General features: G+C 46.3%; 1 protein-coding gene across 1 annotated transcript in view; it reads left to right on the forward strand.

The window, feature by feature from the left end:
• The first annotated feature begins 469 nt into the window (after positions 1 to 469).
• LOC126545877 (nose resistant to fluoxetine protein 6-like) overlaps positions 470 to 23,916 on the forward strand; it is a 49,725-nt gene continuing 26,278 nt past the window's right edge. The window contains exons 1-5 of the mRNA XM_050193905.2: positions 470 to 1,102; positions 18,836 to 19,044; positions 21,176 to 21,290; positions 21,406 to 21,490; positions 21,927 to 22,009. Of these exons, the coding sequence (XP_050049862.1) occupies positions 796 to 1,102; positions 18,836 to 19,044; positions 21,176 to 21,290; positions 21,406 to 21,490; positions 21,927 to 22,009 (799 nt within the window). The 5' untranslated portion in view covers positions 470 to 795. The remainder of the gene's footprint in view (positions 1,103 to 18,835; positions 19,045 to 21,175; positions 21,291 to 21,405; positions 21,491 to 21,926; positions 22,010 to 23,916) is intronic.

A 23,916-nucleotide genomic window follows, 5' to 3' on the forward strand; every position in this document is an offset into this window, starting at 1 on the left:
TTCGTAAAAAATATGATAATAATCATTATTTCCTCCACATGAGCCACAACGCTCAAGGTAACCTGTCGATAGCCTACAGCTACCTTTTTTCCGCAAGACGAAGCACCAAGAACGCCCCGCTCATATCTCTAATAAAACTGTCATGCATTGTGCCTACGCTCCAGTCACCAGCAGCCTTGGAGAGCCCATCTCATGGGGCACACCGCGGTGACGCACATCCTGCGAGTCCTCTGGCCAGAGCACTGTCGCAGCTGGTCACCCATGTCGACTCGGAAGCCGAGGAAGCCAGGCCACCGCAGTGGGGCTTCAAGGACCCTCCGGGGGAAAGAAGGGGCGAGTGCAGCTCTAGGTTTCGACGCAAATCGCCCGGGGCGTCATCATGCATGAAAAACTCTCTCTCACGCAGCTCAGTTGACATTACGCGGACAGCCGTGCCGCATTTGTTCCTGTTGCCCCAGACCTGTGTGACCCGCCCTTTTTTCATGAAGCGCTTTTCTAAGAGGCGTAAAATAACGGACACAAAGGCCGAGGAAAGGTGATGGTTTAGCTCAGTGTCAACGCCACGCCGCCGAAGCGACCACAGATATTCCGTCATCATAGCCCGCCTAAGGCCGCACTCGAAGGCTGGAGAAGGTTGGCTCTTCCCCCCTGGACGCGAGTCAGTGGGGTGCTTAGGTTTGATTCTGGCAGGCTCGTACCACGCGTAGCACAAAGCAGCGCCTAAAACAGCAGTGATAAGACACGTCACGAGAACAGGTGTATCCCATATTCAACTGCAATCGCCTTCAAGCAAAGATGCGTCCATGCCCGAGCGTCCTTATTATTCTTCTCTGCATTGCGGGGGCTACTGTCGCGGCAACATCGGCACTATCCGCGGAAGCTGCGACGTCAACGACTCGGCCCAGCGAAGAACGCCCGCCCGCGGCGCAACCTACGCCCGAGTTAGTGCAGTCACTGAAAAGCGTAGTGGACGACTTCCTGGGCAACCCGCGGAGCCCTCTGGCAAGGAGGCTGATCGGGGCGAAAGTCTCCTCCGGCTGCAGCGTGGGCCTCATGAAGCTGCTGCGGGCTCTCAGGAACATGGAGCCCTGGGCGTACAGGCGTAAGAATTCTTCCTTTTATTGCCTTTTTTTTGCTCCACCTAATGAAATCGTCATGTCGCTGTGTCCACAAAATGAATGCGACGTTGTGCACGCACATCCTTTATTTAAATTTCTATTTATTTATTCTGTGGCATCTTGATTGCGTCTACTCTGCAGATGCAGTCAAGACGCCTTGACTAGCGATGACTACCGTTGGTATTGTGCAAAATTTTCAGCTAGGCTGATCAGCTCCGTATACCGACGTTAAGCTAAGTGCAGACGAATAGACAGTGCCGCATGTACAAAAGGCTATTTGCAGAAACGTATTTTTCACAGAAAAAGAAGTCAAGTGCTAAGAAGTAATCAATAATAATTTGATGCATTAACCAAAATACACAAACTTCTAATTATGTAGATTAAAATCCATGCCAGACTTACGAACTTGTAGCCTGTCCATCTTCAGGGCCTCTCCGTGCGCTAGGAATCCCAATTAATTCCCAAATCAAGCGACGAAAAACGTCGGTCTTCTAAGTAGTATTTTTACCATACCTCTTCCTTTGGTACTGAAAGCAAAACTCTGTTATAAGGGCAATTCCGCTTGCATTGTTGTTGATTTGCGTTCCACATCACATACATAATGTTTGATGTTAGTAACGCAAGAAGTAGAGAATTAATTCGTGCTTTTCAGACCTATACCACGCGAAGAAAACGGCAAATGAACGTTGTTTTGACACTTTCTCTATGTTCAGGATTTTATTTGTTGGTTACAATTTCTTGATACGGCTGCAAGACCAGATAATACGCGAAAAGTTTATGTCAACAGCAACCTTAACTATAACTTCTTCACAGGAATGTACTGCAGAGCTTTGTTACGGTGAAGCTGACTTCGTTTTCTCCCTCCTGAGTCGTTGAACTGTGTTCACTTTGATCAAGTGTTCGTTATTGAAGTATTCCAAAAGTAGTACACTATGACTTGGTAACATTGGGCTCCCGCAAAAGCTTAGAAGGTTGACTGTGTTGGGATTTGTTTTAATTATGTCTGGGAGCCATGACTCTTCTGGTATAGTAAGGAAATTGTGGCAAATACCAAAACAGTTGGAGCTACTTGCGCGTCGAATAGCAGATGCCACACATCAGATATGAGCTACGCCATGTCATTCTTGGCCTAAATAGACATTTTTATGCTACGTTAGTGTAAAGAACACCTTCGCGTGCGCAAGAGGATTTATGAAAAGACGCAGACATGTTAAATGACCAAAGAGGCTAAGAATCTCCTACTTATGTTGCAAGTACAGGGGACGATATTAGTGATGCGAATACGGCCCGACAAGTTGACAACATCGGCAGCACAGAACAATTGTGAGCGCTGTAAAACATTTTGGAAACCAATGTAGTTAGAAATATTTCTCAGTTATTATAACTATATAACTCTTTGTCATTAACACATATGGGCGGTCGATAGGGGTTTACACTGAGGTCTTATATATCACAAATTAATGCAATTGCTAAAACATAATTGAATCAAGTATTAAGTGGGAACAACAAATTTATTAAATGGAGGTGATGCACATGCCCACTGCATACACCTCCTTCAAAATGTTGCTCATACTACGATAAGAATGCAAGATCGAAGAGTTATTAGCTGCTCATATCACGCAGAAACCAGGTAGTATGAGACTACAGAGAGAGAGGAAAGGCAGGGAGGTCAGCCAGATGAGAGTTTCTGCTTTGCTACCCTGCACTGAGCTAAACCACCACTGCATGAAGGCACTGCAAAGCAATTTGTGTTGTGTAATATGCATTGCTTTAAAGGTTATCAGGTATCTTTATCAAACAAAACTTCGACTGCGCGCGTGCTTTTAAGCGTTAGCGGGCGTAAAGCAAGACATTGAGACAGCGTGCAGCACTCATTTATTATAGTCAACAAAACATGATTTGTTCCTATAAATAAATGTTGCGTTAATGAAATCACGCAGCTTATCTGTCCGTACGTGAGTTGATAACCTCGCCAGAGTTAATAGAAAGAAGGCGGAAACATTGGCTCCAGGGGGTAGGCATACCACTTAATTGCTACATTGCTCAGCGAGCCTCGCCTTTAATGATCCTGCTGTCATAGCGAACAAAACATTTGGTAATCCGTCACTGGAACAGCGAACTGGACCTGCGCGTCGAATGAAGTTATGCTTGGCGGCCCCTGATTAGTTATGCATAACGACTCCGAGGAATCAGTGAAGCTTCCTGCTTTCTCCAGAAGGCTGGAAGCGCGTGTGACCACGTATGGCCGTTTTCTGTTTGTTTCACTGGATTGACGTAGCCTTCCTGCAACAAAGGGCCTAATAAATTAACACAAAGACACATTGTGTCGTATTTCTAATCTCGTATACACGTATACACGTATACTTACACCCATAGACGGAGAGTTCTCATTTTCCGGGGGGGGGGGGGGGGGAGGCCCGACCCCGCTTTCGATATATATATATATATATACAACATGAATACAGTAGAAGAGAGCAGCAGGCAACATGTCTCAACCAGAGCAGCTCACGCAATCTCGAGCTCGCGCCTTGCGGACGACTGGCGATGTGGCTGCAGCGCCAGGCATTCCTCTTCACTACAATCGCTCCCCATAGGAAAAGGAGCCATCCTGGTGACTCATGGTGAACATAGACCCATGGGGTCGTAATACAGCTTCAGGTGTTGTACGTGGACGGTTTCACGACCACGACAGCGTTGGTCCGTAGGTGGCGTGACAGGCTCGACAATATAGTTCACAGGCGATGTCTGTGCTCCAACACGGTAGGGTCCTTGAAATTTGGAGACAAGCTTAGATGAGAGTTCGGTAGGAACGGCAGGAACCCAAAGCCACACAAGGGAGTCCGGAAGAAAGTGACAATGCGGGTGATCATCGTCACGTCGAGATTTTTGTTGCCATTGGTCGACGGCTCTAAAGGAACGCGCGAGCTGAAGGCATTCCGCTGCGCGGCGGGCAGCTTCAGAGATGGGCGTACATTCGTATGAGTCGTGTCTGTACGGAAGAATGGTGTCGAGGGTAGTCGAAGGTTCGCGGCCATACAAGAGGAAGAATGGGGAGAAGTTTGTGGTCGCCTGTGGTGCAGTGTTGTAGGCGAACGTGATGAATGGCAAAATGAGGTCCCAATCAGTGTGATCAGAGGCGACGTAATTGGAGAGCATGTCGCCAAGGGTGCGGTTAAATATTTTCTTCAGACCGTTAGTTTGAGGATGGTAGGCGGTGGTGGTGCGATGAACGATGCGACATTCAGCAAGGAGCGCGTTTACGACTTCGGAGAGGAAGACACGTACTCTATCACTCAAAAGTTCGCGAGGTGCACCGTGACGAAGAGTAAAGTTTTCGGGAGGAAGGATGCTATATCACGGACGGTGGCAGCAGGCAGAGCGGCTGTTTTTGCGTATCGCGTCAAATGGTCGATGGCGACGACTATCCACAGCGGTTCCCGGAAGCCGTGCTCGGAAAGGGTCCATACAGGTCAATGCCAATGCGATCGAAGGGCCTGGCAGGACACGAGATTGGCTGGAGTGGACCAGAGACATGCTGAGCAGGAACCTTGCGGCGTTGGCACTGAGGGCACGACCGAATGTACTTGCACACAAAGGTGTACATGCCACACCAATAAAACCTGGAGCGAAGCCGGGTGTACGTCTTGAAGACACCCGCATGTGCACACTACGGGTCGGTATGGAAGGCAGAACATATTTCACCACGAAGATGTCGAGTTATGACCAGCAACCACTTGCGGACGTCAGAGACGCAATTCCGGCGATAGAGAAGTCCATCCCGAATTTCGAAGTGAGATGTTTGGCGGCGCAAAGCTCGAGAAGGGAAAGGAACAGTCGACGGGTTTGAAAGGAAGCGGATAAGAGCACTAATCCAGGCATTCTTGCGTTGCTTCGAAGCAATGTCGCAGCCTGCTGGGAACGAAAGTACTTGGTCAACGGCAGAAAGGCAGGCATCGCTTTCGGTTGACACGGGCGAACGGGAAAGCGCGTCGGCATCGGTGTGGCAGCGGCCACATTTGTGGACAACGCGCACGTTGAAATCTTGCAACCGCAAAGCCCAGCGCGCTAATCGACCTTAGGGGTCCTTCAACGTGGACAGCCAACAAAGTACATGGTGGTCTGTAATCACGTCGAAGGGGCGGTCATAGAGGTAGGGTGGAAATTTACCAAGTGCCCAGATTATGGCCAAACAGTCCTTCTCCGTCACGGAATAATTCTTCTCAGCTTTGGTGAGGGTGTGGCTTGCGTATGCAACGTAGTACTCGTCGAATACCGGTTTGCGCTGCGCGAGCACAGCGCCGAGTCCAACACCGCTGGCGGCGGTATGTACTTCGGTCGGAGCTGTCGGGTCGAAGTGACGCCGTACAGGCGGCGAGGTCAGTAGACGACGCAACTCTTGGAAGGCATCGTCACAAGCGGACGACCAGGCGTAATCATTCAAGTCGCTCCGTAAAAGCTGATTCAAGGGTGCGGTGATGGACGCAAAATTCTGAATGAAGGGGCGAAAGTAAGAGCATAGGCCAAGGAAGCTGCGAAGTTCTCTTACGGCGGAAGGTTTGGGAAAATCAGCAACTGCACGGAACTTGGCGGCGTCAGGAAGATTACCGTGTTTAGATACTACATGGCCAAGGATGGTGAGCTGACTTGCAGCAAAGTGGCATTTCTTCAGGTTGGGCTGAAGGCCGGCGGCAGTTAGCCACTGTAAATGTTCCTCCAGCCTACAGAGATGGGTGGGAAAATCGGGCGAAAAAATAAACACATCATCTAAGTAGCACAGGCACGTTTTCCACTTGAGACCGCGCAAACAGTTGTCCATCATACACTCAAATGTTGCGGGGGAGTTGCAAAGCCCGAAAGGCATGACACGAAATTCATATAGGCCATCTGGTGTTACAAAGGCCGTTTTAGGTTGGTCTTCGGGTGCCATGGGGACTTGCCAATAGCCGCTGCGTAAGTCGATAGAAGAGAAGAATTCCGCGCCTTGGAGACAGTCAAGCACGTCGTCAATTCTCGGAAGAGGGTAAACATCTTTACGAGTTATATTGTTAAGACGATGGTAATCGACACAGAATCCAATCAATCCATCCTTCTTCTTAACAAGAACAACGGGAGACGCCCAGGGGCTATCCGAAGGCTGAATGACGCCACGCTTGAGCATGTCAGCTACTTGGTCGTCGATAACACGGCGCTCTGTCGCGGATACACGATATGGTCTTTGTCGCAGTGGCGCACTGGTACCCGTGTCCATGCGATGACAAACAGTTGACGTGCGGCCCAAGGGAACATGCTAGCAGTCGAAAGACGAACCGAACTTGTCGAGGAGGCGTAGAAGCTGGGCGCGTTGAGAAACAGTCAACGTGTCGGCGATGGAGCTATGTAAAACATCGGGAGAAGTCGGCTCCTGCGCGGGGTTACAGGTCACTCCGGCGACCTCATGAGTAGCGATGGAAACAGTTCGCATGTCAATGATGGCAGCAGGGTCGACACATTGGGCACGTCCAATGCACTCCCCACGAAGCAAAGTTAGAGGACAGGACTATCGGTTGGTGACGAGCAGTCTGCTGATGCCGGCATGAACGTCCAAAAGAGAGAAAGGCAGCGAGGAATATTTGCGACGAGCGAAAATTGCAGATGGCGTAAAAAGTGCGCTGGCATCAGGAACAATGTTGCATGACACTGTGGCAAGGGCAGATTTGTGCGGTGGAATTGTAACGTCGTGTAACGTCTTCGGCAACAAATACTTTATCTTCAGGTTCACGAGCGTCAAGAAGTGAGGCATGACACAGCGTTTGAAATTTCACTTCAGCCTTATTAGCGGAAAGGAAGTCCCAGCCCAAAATAAGATCGTGAGAACAAGAACACAGCACCAAAAACTCGACGATGTAGAGGAGGCCGTTGATCACAACGCGAGCAGTACACGCAGCCGCAGGCGTGATGCGGTCTGCGCTGGCGTCGCAACTTTTCTGAGCGAAGGGCAAAGTTTGGCACTAATAACTGAAAGTGCGGCACCAGTGTCAACGAGGGCGAGGCAGCGACGCCGTCCACATATACGTCAATAACATTAGTCGGAGAAGGGAGAGGCCTTGGTCTGTTCGTGGGTGACGCAGTTTTTGCCTCTGGAACCGCGACGATTAGTTTTCCTGTTCCGGCGTAGAAGGATGACGACGCATAGGCGAAAGCGAGCCGGCGTCGAGGCGATGGCGAACGGTGGTCAACAAGAAGGCGGTGGTCCGTGTAGGAAGACATCTGGCCAGGGTTCTGAGACGCGGAGGATGACGGGTATGGGGAAACGTATGGTTCGGTGTCGAAGCTACGGCTGTAGGATTTTGCGCGGCGACGACAAAATCGTGCAACGTGGCCAGGTAGACCATGCACACGCAAAAAATATTGGCCGGTTGTCAGGAGTGTGCCATTGTCCACTTCTGTGTGGGTATCGCGGCTGAACGAAGTGAGGAGCTGGACGCAGTGGCACGACTGATTGGGATGGGGCAAAGTTCGGAGGTGGTGGCCGTGCGAGAGCCTCGGCATAGCTGAGAGGAGCAGTCACCTCAGGAAAAGTCACCTCAGGCACCAGCGGAGTCGCGCGGGAAGAAGGGAGAGCTGCGCGAACTTGCTCGTGGATGACCTGGCAAAGGCGAAGGTGGTGGCGTGGCTGAGGACAGCAGCGAAAGCTTACGAGCGACTTCAGCACGGACGAACTATTTTGTCTGGCAAAGCAGGGAGTCCATCTCAGGAGCCGCGGTCATGCTCGTGAGGGTTTCGTCGGACGCAGCGGGGCGCTGCGTGAGAAGACGCTGTCTGCAGAGCTCGTCGAAACTCTGGCAAAGCTCAATGACCTGAGAAACAGTGCCTGGGTTTTTGGACAGCAGCATATGAAAGGCATCGTCGGAAATGCCCTTCATGATGTGACGTACCTTGTCCGCCTCCGCCATCATTGGGTTCACACGCCGGCAGAGGTCGACGGTGTCCTCTATGTAGCTGGTGAACGTTTCACCATTTTGCTGGGATCGGCTTCGTAGGCGTTGTTCAGCGCGAAGTTTGCGGACGCCAGGGTGGCCGAAAACTTCTGCGATGCTAAGCTAGCCCACGAGCGGAGATCGGCTTCGTGGTTTTTGAACCACAGCATGGCGATGCCCGATAAATAGAAGATCGCGTTGCTGAGCTTGAGGGGATCGTCCCAATTGTTGGCGTCGCTGGCGCGTTCATACAATTCCAGCCAATCTTCAACATATTTCTCATCGGTACCGCTGAAGATATCAGGATGCCGCTGACTCTGGGCACCGGCACATACGATGGCTGGAGTAACCGGTGAGGATGTAGGGCTGGGGTCGTCAGGCACGACGGATGGTAGAGTTCGGGTGCGCAATTGTGCGCCCACCCTGGTCCAGTACTTGGCCACAACCTACTATATGAATACAACAATCATACCCTGGCCTTCAGTCCCCAGCAGCTGCGAAGAAACTGACCACGGCGGTGGTCAGACCTGTGACGCAGCAGAGGGTGCTAAGAATCTCTGGATCCGGACAGGCTGCCATTGAAATCTGAACCTGGCAATGTTTAACGCTAGAACGTTATCTAGTGAGGCGAGTCTAGCAGTGCTATTGGAGGAATTAGAGGGCAGTAAATGGGATATAATAGGGCTCAGTGAGGTTAGGAGGACAAAATAAGCCTAAACAGTGCTAAAAAGCGGGCATGTCCTGTGCTACCGGGACTTAGCGGAGAGACGAGAACTAGAAGTCCTATTCCTGATAATTAAAAATATAGCTGGTAACATACAGGAATTCTATAACATTAACGAGAGAGTGGCAGGTCTTCTAAAACTTAATAAGAGGTACAAATTGAAGGTCGTACAGGTCTACGCGCCTACACCCAGTCATGATGACCAGTAAGTCGAAAGCTTCTATGAAGACGTGGAATCGGCGTTGGGTAAAGTCAAAACAAAATACACTCTTCTTATGGGCGACTTCAATGCCAGGGTAGGAAGGAGCAGGCTGGAAACAAGTCAGTGGGGCAATATGGCATAGGTTATAGGAATAGCAGGGGAGAGTTATTAGTAGAGTTTACAGAACGGAATAATTTGCGGCTAATGAATACCTTCTTCCGCAAGCGGGCTAACCGAAAGTGGATGTGGAGGAGCCCGAATGGCGAGACTAGAAATGAAATCGACTTTATACTCTGCGCTGACACTGAAACATACAAGATGGGGACGTGCTCGGCAAGGTGCGCTGCAGTGACCATAGGATGGTAGGAACTCGAATTAGGCTAGACTTGAGGAGGGAACGGAAGAAACTGGTACATAAGAAGCCGATCAATGAGTTGGCGGTAAGAGGAAAAATAGAAGAATTCCAGATCAAGCTACCGAACAGGTATTCGGCCTTAACTCAGGAAGAGGACCTTAGTGTTGAAGATATGAACCACAATCTTATGGGCATCATTAAGGAGTGTGCAATATAAGTCGGTAGTAACTCCATTAGACAGGATGCCAGTAAGCTATCGCAGGAGACGAAAGATATGATCAAGAAACGCCAATGTATGAAAGCCTCTAACGCTACAGCTAGAATAGAACTGGCAGAACTTTCCACGTTAATCAACAAGCGTAAGACAGCTGACATATGGAAGTGTAATATGGATAGAATTGAGCATGCTCTCAGGAGCAGAGGAAGCCTAAAAACTGTGAAGACGAAACAAGGAATAGGCAAGAATCAGATGTATGGGCTAAGAGACAAAGCCGGCGATATCATTACTAATATGGATAAGATAGTTCAAGTGGCTGAGGAGTTCTGTAGAGATTTATACAGTACCAGGGGCACCCACGACGATAATGGAAGAGGGAATAATGTAGAGGAATTTGAAATCCCATAAGTAACGCCGGAAGAAGTGAAGAAAGCCTCGGAAGCTATGCAAAGGGGGAAGGCAGCCGGGGAAGATAAGGTAACAGCAGATTTGTTGAAGGATTATGGGCAGATTGTTCTAGAAAAACTGGCCACCCTGTATACGCAATGCCTCATGACCTCGAGCGTACCGGAATCTTGGAAGAACGCTAACATAATCCTAATCCATAAGAAAGGGGACGCCAAAGACTTGAAAAATTATAGACCGATCAGCTTACTGCCCGTTGCCTACAAAGTATTTACTAAGGTAATTGCAAATAGAATCAGGAACACCTTAGACTTCAGTCAAGCAAAGGACCAGGCAGGATTCCGTAAAGGCTACTCAACAATAGACCATATTCACACTATCAATCAGGTGATAGTGAAATGTGCGGAATGTAACCAACCCTTATAGATAGCTTTCATTGATTACGAGAAAGCGTTTGATTCTGTCGAAACCTCAGCAGTCATGGAGGCATTACGGAATCAGGGTGTAGAGGAGCCATATGTAAAAATACTGAAAGATATCTATAGCGGTTCCGCAGCCATCGTAGTCCTCCATAAAGAAAGCAACAAAATCCCAATAAAGAAAGGCGTCAGGCAGGGAGATACGATCTCTCCAATGCTATTCACAGCGTGTTTACAGGAGGTATTCAGAGACCTGGATTGAGAAGAATTGGGGATAAGAGTTAATGGAGAATACCTTAGTAACTTGAGATTCGCTGATGATAGTTCCTTGCTTAGTAACTCAGGGGACCAGTTGCAAGGCATGCTCACTGACCTGGAGAGGCAAAGCAGAAGGGTGGGTCTAAAAATTAATCTGCAGAAAACTAAAGTAATGTTTAACAGTCTCGGAAGGGAACAGCAGTTTACAATAGGTAGTGAGGCACTGGAAGTGGTAAGGGAATACATCTACTTAGGGCAGGTAGTGACCGCGGATCTGGATCATGAGACTGAAATAATCAGAAGAATAAAAATGGGCTGGGGTGCGTTTGGCAGGCATGCTCAGATCATGAACGGCAGGTTGTCATTATCCCTCAAGAGGAAACTGTATAACAGCTGTGTCTTACCAGTACTCACCTACGGGACAGAAACCTGGAGGCTTACGAAAAGGGTTCTACTTAAATTGAGGACGACGCAACGAGCTATGGAAAGAAGAATGATGGGTGTAACGTTAAGGGGTGGGAGGGGGGAATATGAAGAGAGCAGATTGGGTGAGTAAACAAATGCGAGTTAATGACATCTTTGTTGAAATCAAGAAGAAAAAGAAATGGGCATGGGCAGCGCATGTAGTGAGGAGGGAAGATAACCGATGGTCATTAAGGGTTACGGGCTGGATTCCAAGAGAAGGGAAGCGTAGCAGGGAGCGGCAGAAAGTTTGGTGGACGTATGAGATTAATAAGTTTGCAGGGACAACATGGCTACAATTAGCGCATGACCGGGGTACCAGGGTAGTTGGAGTGGGAGAGGCCTTTGCCCTGGTATGGGCGGGCGTAGCCAGGCTGGTGATTATATATATATATATATATATATATATATATATATATATATATATATATATATATATATATATATATATATATATATTTGTTGCATTTGAAAAAAACGTCATGTGACCTCGAAGAATTGAGCGCTGAAGTGACGGCGTTATATAGTGCCTCATATATATAGATATATGTAAGTATGTATATATGTATAGACCTCATAGTAGGAGACAGTTCATTTTCACAGCCTCTCGGTGGTGTAATCTTCCTTCGTGTAATTGTCGCATGCTTGCCTATCACTAATACTGCTTCGACTTCCCGGCGAAACTGTGACCTCTCTCTCTCTCTCTCTCTTTCTGCGAGTCCGGGTACAAGCGCTGCTGCGCGCATCACTGCTGTTGATTCTGGTCTCGAGTGAACCCGGCTTATGCTCATTTTGGTTACTAAGTGAATTATGCAGTGTTCCCCAAGTCAGGCACCAAGACTTAAAAAAAGAGCAGTTCCTTTACTCGAACAAAACCTAGTGCATATTGTTTCCAGTACAGTGGAGAAGCCGCCAGTAATTCTTTAGTTACTGTCATTTAATTCGGTAATTGCAATTAATTATCTAACACAGGAAGTACTGTCCTAATTTTCAAAGTGACAATGTGGCATTTGTAGGCACCCCAAAATGACATCTAACTGCGGTGTTCTCAGCCACATATTAATTGCGTGAATTTTTTTCTGACTGACAAAGAAACCTCACGAAGTATGAAAAATACCACGTGAGTGCGCTCCCATCCACATCATAAAGTAGCGCCCTCAAATAAGTTGATTGAAAGGAACTGCATTGCCTATCGCAAACCCGAAGAGACAGTGCATCACCTTGATAATGGTACGGAAGGAGCACCAACAGCAGGTTTCATGGCTTCGCAGCTATTCCTTCCTCTCCTTTCTACGTCACACTTATTATCCGTCTCACAAGGCCTACTGGTCATATTGATAACAAAAGCCCCTTCATAACGTGGCAGAAGCTCCACTCTGACCACGCACGAAATGCGAAAAGCAATGTAATAGGCATAGAGCCTTTCAAAACCCCGCTTTGCCAACACGGCATCGAAAGTGTGCGCGCGAAGCTATATTTCGCGCCAGAAACTTGCTTCGGACCAAAGCGAAATTAAAGTGAGCGTTTTATTTTTCATGAAAGTGTATACGTGCTGCAAAAACAGGTTCGTGTCAAAAAAAAAAAAAGGACGAAATAAACAGACCGGGAAGCGAACAACGTGTACAGAAAAGGCAAAACCAATGCATTCAAGAAAGTAAATATACCACTTCTAAATGAGCCGAATTGCTAATCATGATGTCTGGCCAAAAAAAAGAAGACCTTCAGATTTCAGTGTGCCCTTATTATCGATGAATTCGTAAGCTCCATTGAACACCAGCTGCTGCCTATAGAGGACGTGTTCGAGTAGGTCTCCTTTTGCAGCGACGGAGTACTGTGTCCGTTTTATCACATTTTCAGTGGCTAACATGCGTTTTCTTTGCCTTGAACTAATCTGACGTCCGTCTCAATAATGTAAGCACGATCTTTCACATAACTTCAAAGAAAGAAATAGAGTGGAGAGAGGTCAGGTGACCTAGCCCGCCAATTTACAGGCCCGTGCTTTCCAATCTATGGTGCATGAAAAGTCACATCCAGCCAGTTTAGAGCTCGACTGCTGCTGTGTGCTGGTGCCCCATCTTGCTGATACAATAGAAGTGAAAGACGTGACAGCGGGACTTCTGAGAAACTCATCCACCACTCCTTCAAGGATTTTGTTCACGTAACGTTGTCCAGTCAGTGTGTGATCGAAAAAGATGGGACCGATTATAGCACCGGCGTAAATTCCGAACCGCACATTGAGCGAACACTCGGACTGGTGCCGATTGCGCTTTACCCAGTGTGGATTGGAGTCCCTCCAATAGTCTGCATTATGCAAATTTACCTAGGCATTTCTGGGAAAATTGGCTTCATCTCTGCACAGTATGTTCCTCAAAAAGTCCGGTGACTCATCGACTTTTGTGAGGACCAAATACCAGAAATCTAGACAGTTCTGCAGGTTCCTATCTTTCAAGCATTGGTGCAGCTTAAGGTGGTACAGGTGGAAGGCCGAGCCATTTAGAATCCTCCAAACTTATGACTTGGAAACTGATACTGCTGTGGCCACATCCCGCGCGGTAGCATGATGATTTGACGCCATAAATGGTAGAACATCCGTGCGTAGGCTAGGACTCAAAGATTGAGTCCTGCGCCGCTGTTTCTGGAAGCTGCCGGTTTGTGTCAGGTTTTCATAATACCTGGTGATAGTTGATGCGTTTGGTCTACCACCACACTTCCATGAGTGATATATATATTTGCGGCCTTCCTCTTGTTGTCATTTGCAGATCCCAAGGCAAGGATCATTTTTACCTTCTGCTCATTAGAGAATGACATGGCGACTAGGACGATACAACATGCACCTTTACACATTTGCACTGACGTTGTCAATTCGCTTTTGTAGGGATAGCTTTTGTTACAAAAAAAAAGGAACCATTCGTGCACTTTATCTACGCTAAGACAACAACTATCACAGCTTGCTTCCAACTAACACCAAACGCAACGTGCTACTTCGGCCGGGGCGCGGCAGTTAAGACACTATAGCTCGATCACGATGTTTTTCTTTATTTGCTTTATTTCGTCCTGAATTACTCATAGGGGCCTGTTTTGTGAGGGCGCTGCTTTGTGATCCGGGTGGGAGCGCAGTCCCGTCGTATTCTACATATTTCGCGGGGTTTATCTATCAGTCGTAAAAACATTAATACGCAATTAGTACCTCGCTGAAGATACCGCAGTTAGATGTCCCTTCGTTGTGCCTCCAAATGTCTCCTTGACGCTTTAAAAATTAGGATAGTACGTCTTGAGTTAGATAATTACGATTACCTAATTAAATCTCAGTAACGGAAAGATTACTGGCAGCCACACCACTGTACTCTAAACAATATGAACTAAGTTTTCTTTGAGTAACGCCTTGCTCTTTTTTTATATCTTGGTGGATGATATAGTTAACTGGGACACCCTGTATAGTATATTTATGACTTTGCATGCAAGTGATGATGTTTTCATCCCTAATAAATGTTATAAATTATTCGAAATGCATTTTTTTTTCATGAGTCGTTAGCAGTGCTTACTGGAAAGAGATGCAATACTGAGACACGCAACATTCACGTGCATTTCACACGCCATTGATAAAAGACTCTGCCGAAGGTGTCACTGAAGTCTGTAGGGTTTTTCATTCATTCATTCATTCATTCAAACATACTGAAGCCCCAAATGCCTATCGCAGCAGTTGGGAGTCCGAGATACAAAGATGGCAAAGAAGAAAAGCAAGATGCAATGCAAAATCAATGGTGCGCAATGTAATAAAAGGAAGCCAGCAGGCCATAAAGATCCAACTAGACCGAGTAACTCATTCCGCAGTTCTATTAGCCCCGAGTTGTTTGAGTAGCGCCCTCTTGCGTGTGACGTCAGAGGAGGAGGGGGGGGGGGGGAACTCCGCTGCTGCGCCGCACACGCACGCGCACGCTCCGTGAAAGCAACTTGGTGCTATCGGCCGACCTGCTCTGCTCGAGTTCTTGAAGTGCAAGTCTGCAGGCTTGTAGAACAGTATATACGGGATGTTCCAGGACACTATTACCTGCGAGATCGCGTGGAGTCGCCGTCGTCACCACGCTCAGGGTGGATTGCTCCTGGCGTCGTCTGTTATAGCCATCAATGCGTACACGCGCGTGGCGTTGGTTACTCGTCATTGCTATTACGTTGTTGCAGGGCAATCATGATGATTTTTTGGTCCTTTTTTCGACGATGAACTGCTGCACTTGCCTCCAGCTACTGCGTCTGCGCTGTAATACTGTGCGTCTGTCCATAGCGGGCTGCGTTTTCGGTCGCCCGCTCCGTTGGCCACAGACATTCCAATTTTGTTGCTGCCCAGCGCGTTAAGCACATCACGAAATACGTTTGATGCCCCGCTCCGGAAACGAGGTGGTCGCTGCGGTGCGTTAATGCATGCACTGCTTTAGCGTCATTGACCCATAATGCGATCTGGAACGTTCGATACAAGGACGGGCAACATTTGTGGGTAAAGCAAAATTACGTATTCTTGTGCTGCTGTGCTGACCTTCGCAAGATAATTTCAATTGAACTCAATTACTTCCATTGTGACACAGCTCGCCCCTGCAAGTTAGTCGGCGCAGCACCACCCTTTCTTCATTCCTGCCATGTGTAGCGAGTTCATTTAGAGGGCGACGTTTGTCCAGCGACGAGAATTAGCGCTATAAAAACAGGTGACAAGCTTTGCCTAGATCACCGTTTTCAATATACTTTGTTGAGTAAGCGCATCATACGTATTTAAAGCTAAAACAATAAAGTTGAAAAGTTCAGGCTGGCTGGTACTGGACCGAATGAGTAGCTGGAGCGCTAAACACACTAAGGAAAAAAAAAGATAAAGTGAGGGTGGGGGGGGGGGGGGGTAGATGTACACAGGCGCAATAAATACGTTCACAGGAGTTCCTGCATTTACTTCTTTTTTATGAGAATCTCTTTATTCATACGCTGAGAAAGTGATGTCTTCCGAGTGGTCTCCGGTAGTCTAAAAGGGTGTTGAACAGAAACAGCACCATGCTAACCTGAACAAACGATATTTTTGCATTAGAAAGCGGTAATGATATGTACTTACAAGTGAATAGTGTGAAGCATGCTTGACAATTGCGAAATATGATAGAGCGTGGTAAAACTAATGTTCGAGGTAAGCCGCTTGTAATTAAAAAAATAAAAAAGACACCTCTCTGATCAGAAAAATGTTTTCTATGTGCAACACCAATTAAATAGAATTATGAGCGAAATTTAAAGTTTGCATTCGTCTACAATGTCACTTAGTCGACGCGAAATGTTGCGAATGAGACCTTTAAAGATGCTTCATTTTGAAGCTTCCATTTACTCGCTCGGCGCGATGTTTTATAACTGAGTCAAGAGATCGTGTCGCTGCCCCGAGGGCGGTGGTTACACGGTCTTTTTTTAATAAAAAAATTACATTCTGGGATGTTACGTGCCAAAACTACCGTATGATTATGAGGCACGCGGCAGTGAAAGACTGCGGATTCATTTTGGCCACCTGTGGTTCTTTAACGTGCACCTAAATGTACGTATACGGGAACGTTTCCGCATTTCGCCCCCATCGAAATGCGGCCGCCGCGGCCGGGGTCAAGTCGGCGACCTTGAGCTTAGCAGCCCAACGCCATAGCCACTGGACTACCACGTCGGCTGATGATATAGAAGATGCATTAAATATACAACGTTTGCTGCCTTTCTAACGCTGTAATTTATAGAAATAAAACTGAACAAAAAAATACAGACAGTAATTGGGGAGAGCCGTGCTACGCGCGACGCAGTCAGAGCACCATAAATCGCGTCAAAATGAAGATAATAGACAGCTTTAGTTACACGTACGTAGAGGCTTTGCGTACGTAGAGCTTCTACGTGTCAGCAGTGCGCATGCGTAAAACGTAGCGGGCGCGCGCGCGTCTCACGGACGTACGTGAGATTCAATTCTTTGCGTGCGTTTCTTGCGCACGTAGACAGCTTCGCGCGGTAGTTCCGCGAGATCACAAACAAGCGATAGCGGGCCGCGCGCGCGCAGACTGCTTGCATCGAAACACGGCGACAGGATTCAATTGGCTACCGCCGTGTCCACATTTCCCGATAGACGTAGCTACGGGGTCACTCTTGGCGTGCGTCGCGTACGTGTAGCTAAAAGCGTTTCAGATGGCGTGCACGTAAGGTACGTAGGCTTTTCACGTTTGCGTACGTGAAGCCTCTACGTACGTGTAACTAAAACTGTCTATTGACGCGTGTACTTATCTTTATCGGGCGACCACATTTCGCCGCCTAACAAATGTAATCGCACAGCGCTGGATGCGCCTGCATGTATCCGATTTTTCTGGAAAGCTTTCGATACTTCTACCCGGCTATCTGTTGTCGCCGAACGTTGTGTTATCTGATTTCATCGTGTGACGCGAATGGTGTAGAACTTTGTGGAAGGTACGCGGGTCCGAACGATTAGTCTGGAACATTCGACGACTGCTGTATAAAAGCCGACGCGCTTGACTCGCTGATCAGATTTTCGACGATCGCCGACTGTGTTCGCCGCTTTCGTTGTGCTATAAGTGTAGCCTGTTTTGTGGGCACAGGTTCGCCCAATAAAATCTAGTTTTGCCTTTCACAGTATTGCCACTGTGTTCTTAACGTCACCACCACGTGACAATATATTCTAGCCGGAGGCTTCCCGACTGACGTCACCGGAGCGCCGTTAACAGCGCCGCCATAGGACGCGCATTACGACAAAAGAAAAAAGAACGTAAAAAAAAATCATTTGTATTTTAATGCCTCGTTGCGCACTCATGATGATGTGTAGTTGGTGTAGGTCTAGCGGGTGTGATGTAACTGCTGAGAAGATGAAATCGTGGAGAGTTAATCGGAGCATTAAAAAAACAACTTAGTGCGAAAGCCTACATAACGGTAAGAGAGAAGAAATACAAGGAAACGCAGAGGCTGGAAGAAAGAGCCCGCAATTACTACTGATAATTAGCAAGTACTTACCAATTGAATTAAAGAAATGATAAATTTATGGAAATGAAAGTGAATGAAAAAACAACTGGCCGCAGGTGGGATATAAACCCACGTTTTCGCATTACGCGTGCGATGCTCTTACCAATGGAGCGACCGCAGAGCTAGCGGTTGGAGCCTAGTCATTTCTTCCTTTTATATATATATATATATATCGTTCCCCACCTGCGGCAACTTGTCTTTTCATCCACTTTCATTTCCTTTTACTTATAATTTCTTTAATTCATTTAGTAAGTACAAGTAATTTCCCCTATGAGTCATTGGTGTCAATATTTGTTGGCTTCTTATGATATGATTAATAAAAATCGGGCCCCTCAGTTCTCTTTCTTCTCCTTCATATATATATTTCGACTTGAGTGAATCCTATTCATCGCTCGATCTCGCAAGTGTGTGGCCATAAGAGGCAAAAAAATTTCCGGCAAGTATAGAATGTGACATATCCGTCGAAATAAACTATGCGGTCCATTGCTGGACCACAGTATATATGTATGATGCGCGCGTAAAAATCATGACACATTGAAGCTAGTAACCATTATGTTCGCTTTATATTTGGAGGCAAATTTTTATGGAGGGATCAAAAAAGGGCACAAGTAAGAAGTAGTAGGCGTGAAGTGAGCGTAAAATTACATGGAAAAGTAGCATAAACCGAGATAGTTGCTATATCACGAAGTGACTTCTTTTTTTCAGTGTTAGATGCCTCAGGAAAGTATCCCACTGGGCTACTCCAAGGCACCCTTTCAGACGTGGGAGCTTTCGACGAGTGCATCGAGACGGTAGTGCGGGATTTCTACGGTAGAGAAACAGCACGAGCCCACTACTGCAACGTGTACCTGGATAGCAACGTCACTGATGTGCTCCGGTACCTGACTCCGGCCATCACAATGTCCCACCCTAGGGTGAGCACCAACCATGGCTTTCGCCGAACAGGCGCCACGCGTTTTGTTGCATGCATTGCCCATGAGAAATGCCGGTGAGAACACATTCTAGTGGTATCGTGAACAATTCATGTGGGAAAACAAAGAACGGTCGCGACAGTATGCCTAACATGCATGCTATGCCAATGCCACCTAGTTGCTCGAATAAACGCCCATTTTGAATGACATCAGGCTTTAAATCTTGCTCCAGCCAAGATAAGCCAGCCTGCGTCAACACCGCCCGCAGTGTACATTAATCGTGAGCCCGAGTCCTGCCTAGCTGACAAATGTGCATCCTGTTGTTGCCGTCTCTATGTGTCAGTAAATGCATCGCGTCTGGCTTGACCCTCTTATACTTGCGGACAGGAAATTGGCTTTGACTGTGGATGAATATGTCGTTTCTCTACCAATGTCTTGTGCCCGCTAGTACAACTTGCATACCCATTCACGGCCTCCCAAGGATGATATAGGCCGTTCACTTAAAATCGGAAGGGACGAGGAATTGGGGATACTCTATGAAGAACTGAGCCGAGCAAGAACGGAAGGCCCTCACCTCCCAAAATATTGCGAAACTGCCAAAGGCCCGCATGAGGTTTAGTAGCCTATATGCTGTTCTCTAGTGACATATACTTCACGTTCATTTCGTCATGCCCAAACAGCAACCTTCTCGCGATTTCGAAATCTTGTGAACCGGCGAGAAATAAAAGTCACGTTTCCTCATACTGCGCTCATTTCAGGGTCCGATTTTTACCATTTACCAAAGTTTGTGGATATCTGATAACTTAAATTATTGTGATGGTGACGGATATACGTGGCGTGTGAGCTTGCACAACGCATTTCAGTCTCAACTTGAGCAGAACGATAGGACTGAAGTGGTGAGGCTGCTTTTCTCCGGGCGTCTCCTCAGCACATGAGATACAAAAGCTGACCGATCGAAGTAGCGGAATTTTTTTTTTTTTCTGCGCGAGAACAGACACCACGCAAAGCACAAGACACGGACAAGCACAACAATGTACGGGGTGATCAATTTAAGTTTTCTCGGAATTTTTAAATGCTTGACTGTTGGAGTTAACATAATGCTAGTCCTTGTGATTGATTATGCAGAGAGGTGGACATTCCTTGCACGAGAAATAGAAAAAATATTCTAATTGACAAAAATTCATTAATTGGCTCATTAATTAATTACTTCATGGTACATATTGCAATTTACGAATTGTAGCCGGGGAGTTTGCAAGGCGTATCCATTTGGAATGGATTTCCAGAATGACCCCAGTTTGGAGATATACGCCATCAATCTCGCCGTAAAAAATTCACTGTTGTTCCACTTACTTTTTTTAGCAAAACGCTCTTTCATGCATTGAAGCATAAAAGTAAATGGAACGCCCATGTATTTCTTCCCACATTTCGAGAAATAATATCACGAAACTGGTGTCATTCTGAAAGTTCGTCCCAAGTGGATGTGTCGCAAACTCACCGGCTACAATTCGTATATTGCAATATGCGCCGTAAAGTAATTAATTAAGAAGTTAATTAGTTGAATATGAGTTTCAATTTATCGTGCTAGTAATGTGCGCCTCTTTAAATAATACAGCTCAAAGACAAGAATTATCCTATCTGCCACAGGCAATCTTCAAGTATTCCGGTAAACCTAAAAATGATCACCCTGTATTGTAAACCACACCAACTTGCCCAGCAACAAACGTTTCTAGAATAGACGTCCTAAAAATATTTAAGTGTAACGTAGTTTTCTGTACGTGTCCGACCATACGGTCTGTCGGGAAGCCCGATTGAAAGAGTAAATTCAAAGGCCATGAATACCACAGGTTCACCAAAATAGCGTATTATTCAACTGCGTACCCAAGTAACCAGAAGCATTACTCACGTGCCTATTTATTTGAAATGACTCTTTAATAACTGCAGATGCTTGGCGCTTATATAGATATTTACGGTGTACTCTTGCCCTTCTCTAAATTTGTCAAAGCGAAAAGTAGCGTTTAATGGGGTTTCGTTAGAGGCATCTTCAACTGATATGAAATGATATCTCCGAAAGTATACTCTAAATAGAATCTATCGAGACGGGCACACACATATTTTTTTTTTTCATTTGATGCAGGCCATCGATTTCGCTTTAGAAAGTGGAAACAACAAGTTCGTCGAAGGCGTACGCATTGGATTTTGCTTCATTAGCGACTGCACTGAAACCGATATTCAAAGCCTTCTGGACGCACGTAAGTATGCATCAAAGAGCCGTCAACGGGCTCTTGTTACCCGAATGCACATGCAGCTTGTCTGCACTGCGACACGAAGGCAGTGACCGCCTTTTTTTCTCTATCTTTCCTGCAGTGGTGCAAGGAATGATCAATCTCGTCGTGACGGACTGTGTAACCGACCTGAAGCCTCCAATGACCAAGACGCAAAGTTCGATCGTGTGGGCAAGAATATAATTATTATGCAGTTTGTCGAGTTGCCTCTACAAACTAAATTCACTTTCGGCAAACAAGCTTTAATTGCAGCCAACAAGCGTAGTGATTGAACCAAGTGAAGAAATGCTCGCGAGTAATTTGTTGATAGTGAAGTTTAGTACGTTAAATTTAACAACTTATAAATCGCTATGTTATCATGATTTTCAGAAACTCTTGTAACGCGATACTTCCTTGTTTAAAATCTCAGGTACCGACACGTTCTCGATCGTTAACTTCATCCTAAAAAAGTAAAAGCTAAGAAGAAAATTAAATTATTCGTACAGCGGCACTACGTGGCGCGTGTGTAAAAAATTATATATCTCGCTGATCAAAAAAAAAAAAAAAAACGAAAGAAGTTCGAGCTCTCTCATAAACATCACTGTGTGATATCTTATCGTGCAGGGCCGCCCTAGGAGTCCTTGCAGTGGGCATCTGCCTGAGCACCGGCGTTGACCTTTATCTGAGACGCACCAATGCGAACCAGAGTGAGTCTCACAGGTGTACATACTATACACAAATAGTAAAAAGGCTACAATATACGTAATATGCGGTATTTGCATGCAACATAATATTTCGAAACTCATACACTATTCTTCGCTGCGAACAGCAGTTATGAACTATAGGGAACGGACTCGACTGGTCCGTCCGTTCTCAAGAAGTTGGAAAGATTGTCATAAAACAAAAAGATAGTGTAATAGTGTGAGGAATTGAGCCAGCGCGCAAACTGGGCTCTTTTTTTTTTCAGCTCCTTCATGATGCCATCCGTTCAAAAAGGATGTGTTTATTTTTGTTATCTTGTTTATTTTTTATGTTAAGAAATTACAATATAAGCGCATTGCAGGCAGTCCCGTGGAATGCATCAGATTGGACGCGAGATCGCGGAGTGCACTTAGAGCACTGTCCGCGACGACTCCAGGCAATATCGACGTCCGTTTGTTTATGTTGAGTTCACTATGTTATTTATTTTGATTGGACGTTAGACACGGTTTTTAGAATGTTCTGGTCTTGAAGGGGCGTTGCTCCAAGAATCTCGTCTAGCGTTTTTTTTTTTGTTAATGTTCCTTATATCAGTACTATTACTAAGAGAACGAATCATCATCATCACCATCATCATCATTTATATATTTATTTATTTACATTACCCCTAAGGGCCCTCACACGAGGGTATATGAGGGTATCAGCCTGGTTAAGCCCACTGCAGGGCAAAGGCCTCTCCCATACTTTTCCAACTACCCCGGTCATTACTTTAGTTGTCTGCACATTAATTTTTAGACCCACCCTTCTGCTTTGCCTCTCCAAGTCAGTGAGCATGCCTTGCAACTGGTCCCCTGAGTTACTAAGCAAGGCAATATCATCAGCGAATCGCAAGTTACTAAGGTGTTTTCCATTAACTCTTATCCCCAATTCTTCCCAATACCGATCTCTGAATACCTCCTGTAAACAAGCTGTGAATAGCATTGCAGAGATCGTATCTCCCTGCCTGACGCCTTCTTTATTGGCATCTTGTTGCTTTCTTTATGGAGGACTACGGTGGCTGTGGAGCCGCTATAGATATCTTTCAGTATTTTTAAATACGGCTCGTCTACACCCTGATTCCGTAATGCCTCTATGACTGCTGAGGTTTCCACTGCATCAAACACTTTCTCGTAATCAATGAAAGCTATATATAAGGGTTGGTTATATTCCGCACATTTCTCTATCAACTGATTGATAGTCTGAATATGGTCTACTGTTGAGCAGCCTTTACGGAATCCTGCCTGGTCCTTTGATTGACAGAAGTCTAAGGTGTTCCTGATTCTATTTGCGATTACCTTATTAAATACTTTGTAGGCAACGGACAGTAAGCTGATCGGTCTATAATTTTCAAGTCTTTGGCGTCCTCTTATGGATTAGAATTATGTTAGCGTTCTACCAAGATTCCGGTACGCTCGAGGTCATGAGGCATTGCGTATACCGGGTGGCCAGTTTTTCTAGAACAATCTGCCCACCATCCTTCAACAAATTTGCTGTTACCTGATCCTCCCCAGCTGCCTTCCCCCTTTGCATAGCTCCCAAAGATTTCTTTACTTCTTCCGGCGTTACTTGTGGGATTTCCAATTCCTCTGGACTATTCTCTCTTCCATTATCGTCGTGGGTGCCACTGCTACTGTATAAATCTCTATAGAACGCCTCAGCCACCTGAACTATCTCATCCATATTAGTAATGATATTGCCGGCTTTGTCTCTTGACGCATACATCTGATTCTTGCCAATTCCTAGTTTCTTCTTCACTGCTTTTAGGCTTCCTTCGTTCCTGACAGCATGTTGAATTCTATCCATATTATAGTTCCTTATGTCCGCTGTCTTACGCTTGTTGATTAACTTCGAAAGTTCTGCCAGTTCTATTCTAGCT

The sequence above is a fragment of the Dermacentor andersoni genome, chromosome 1, assembly GCF_023375885.2.
Source record: "Dermacentor andersoni chromosome 1, qqDerAnde1_hic_scaffold, whole genome shotgun sequence".
In the NCBI taxonomy this organism is placed as follows: Eukaryota; Metazoa; Arthropoda; class Arachnida; order Ixodida; family Ixodidae; genus Dermacentor; species Dermacentor andersoni.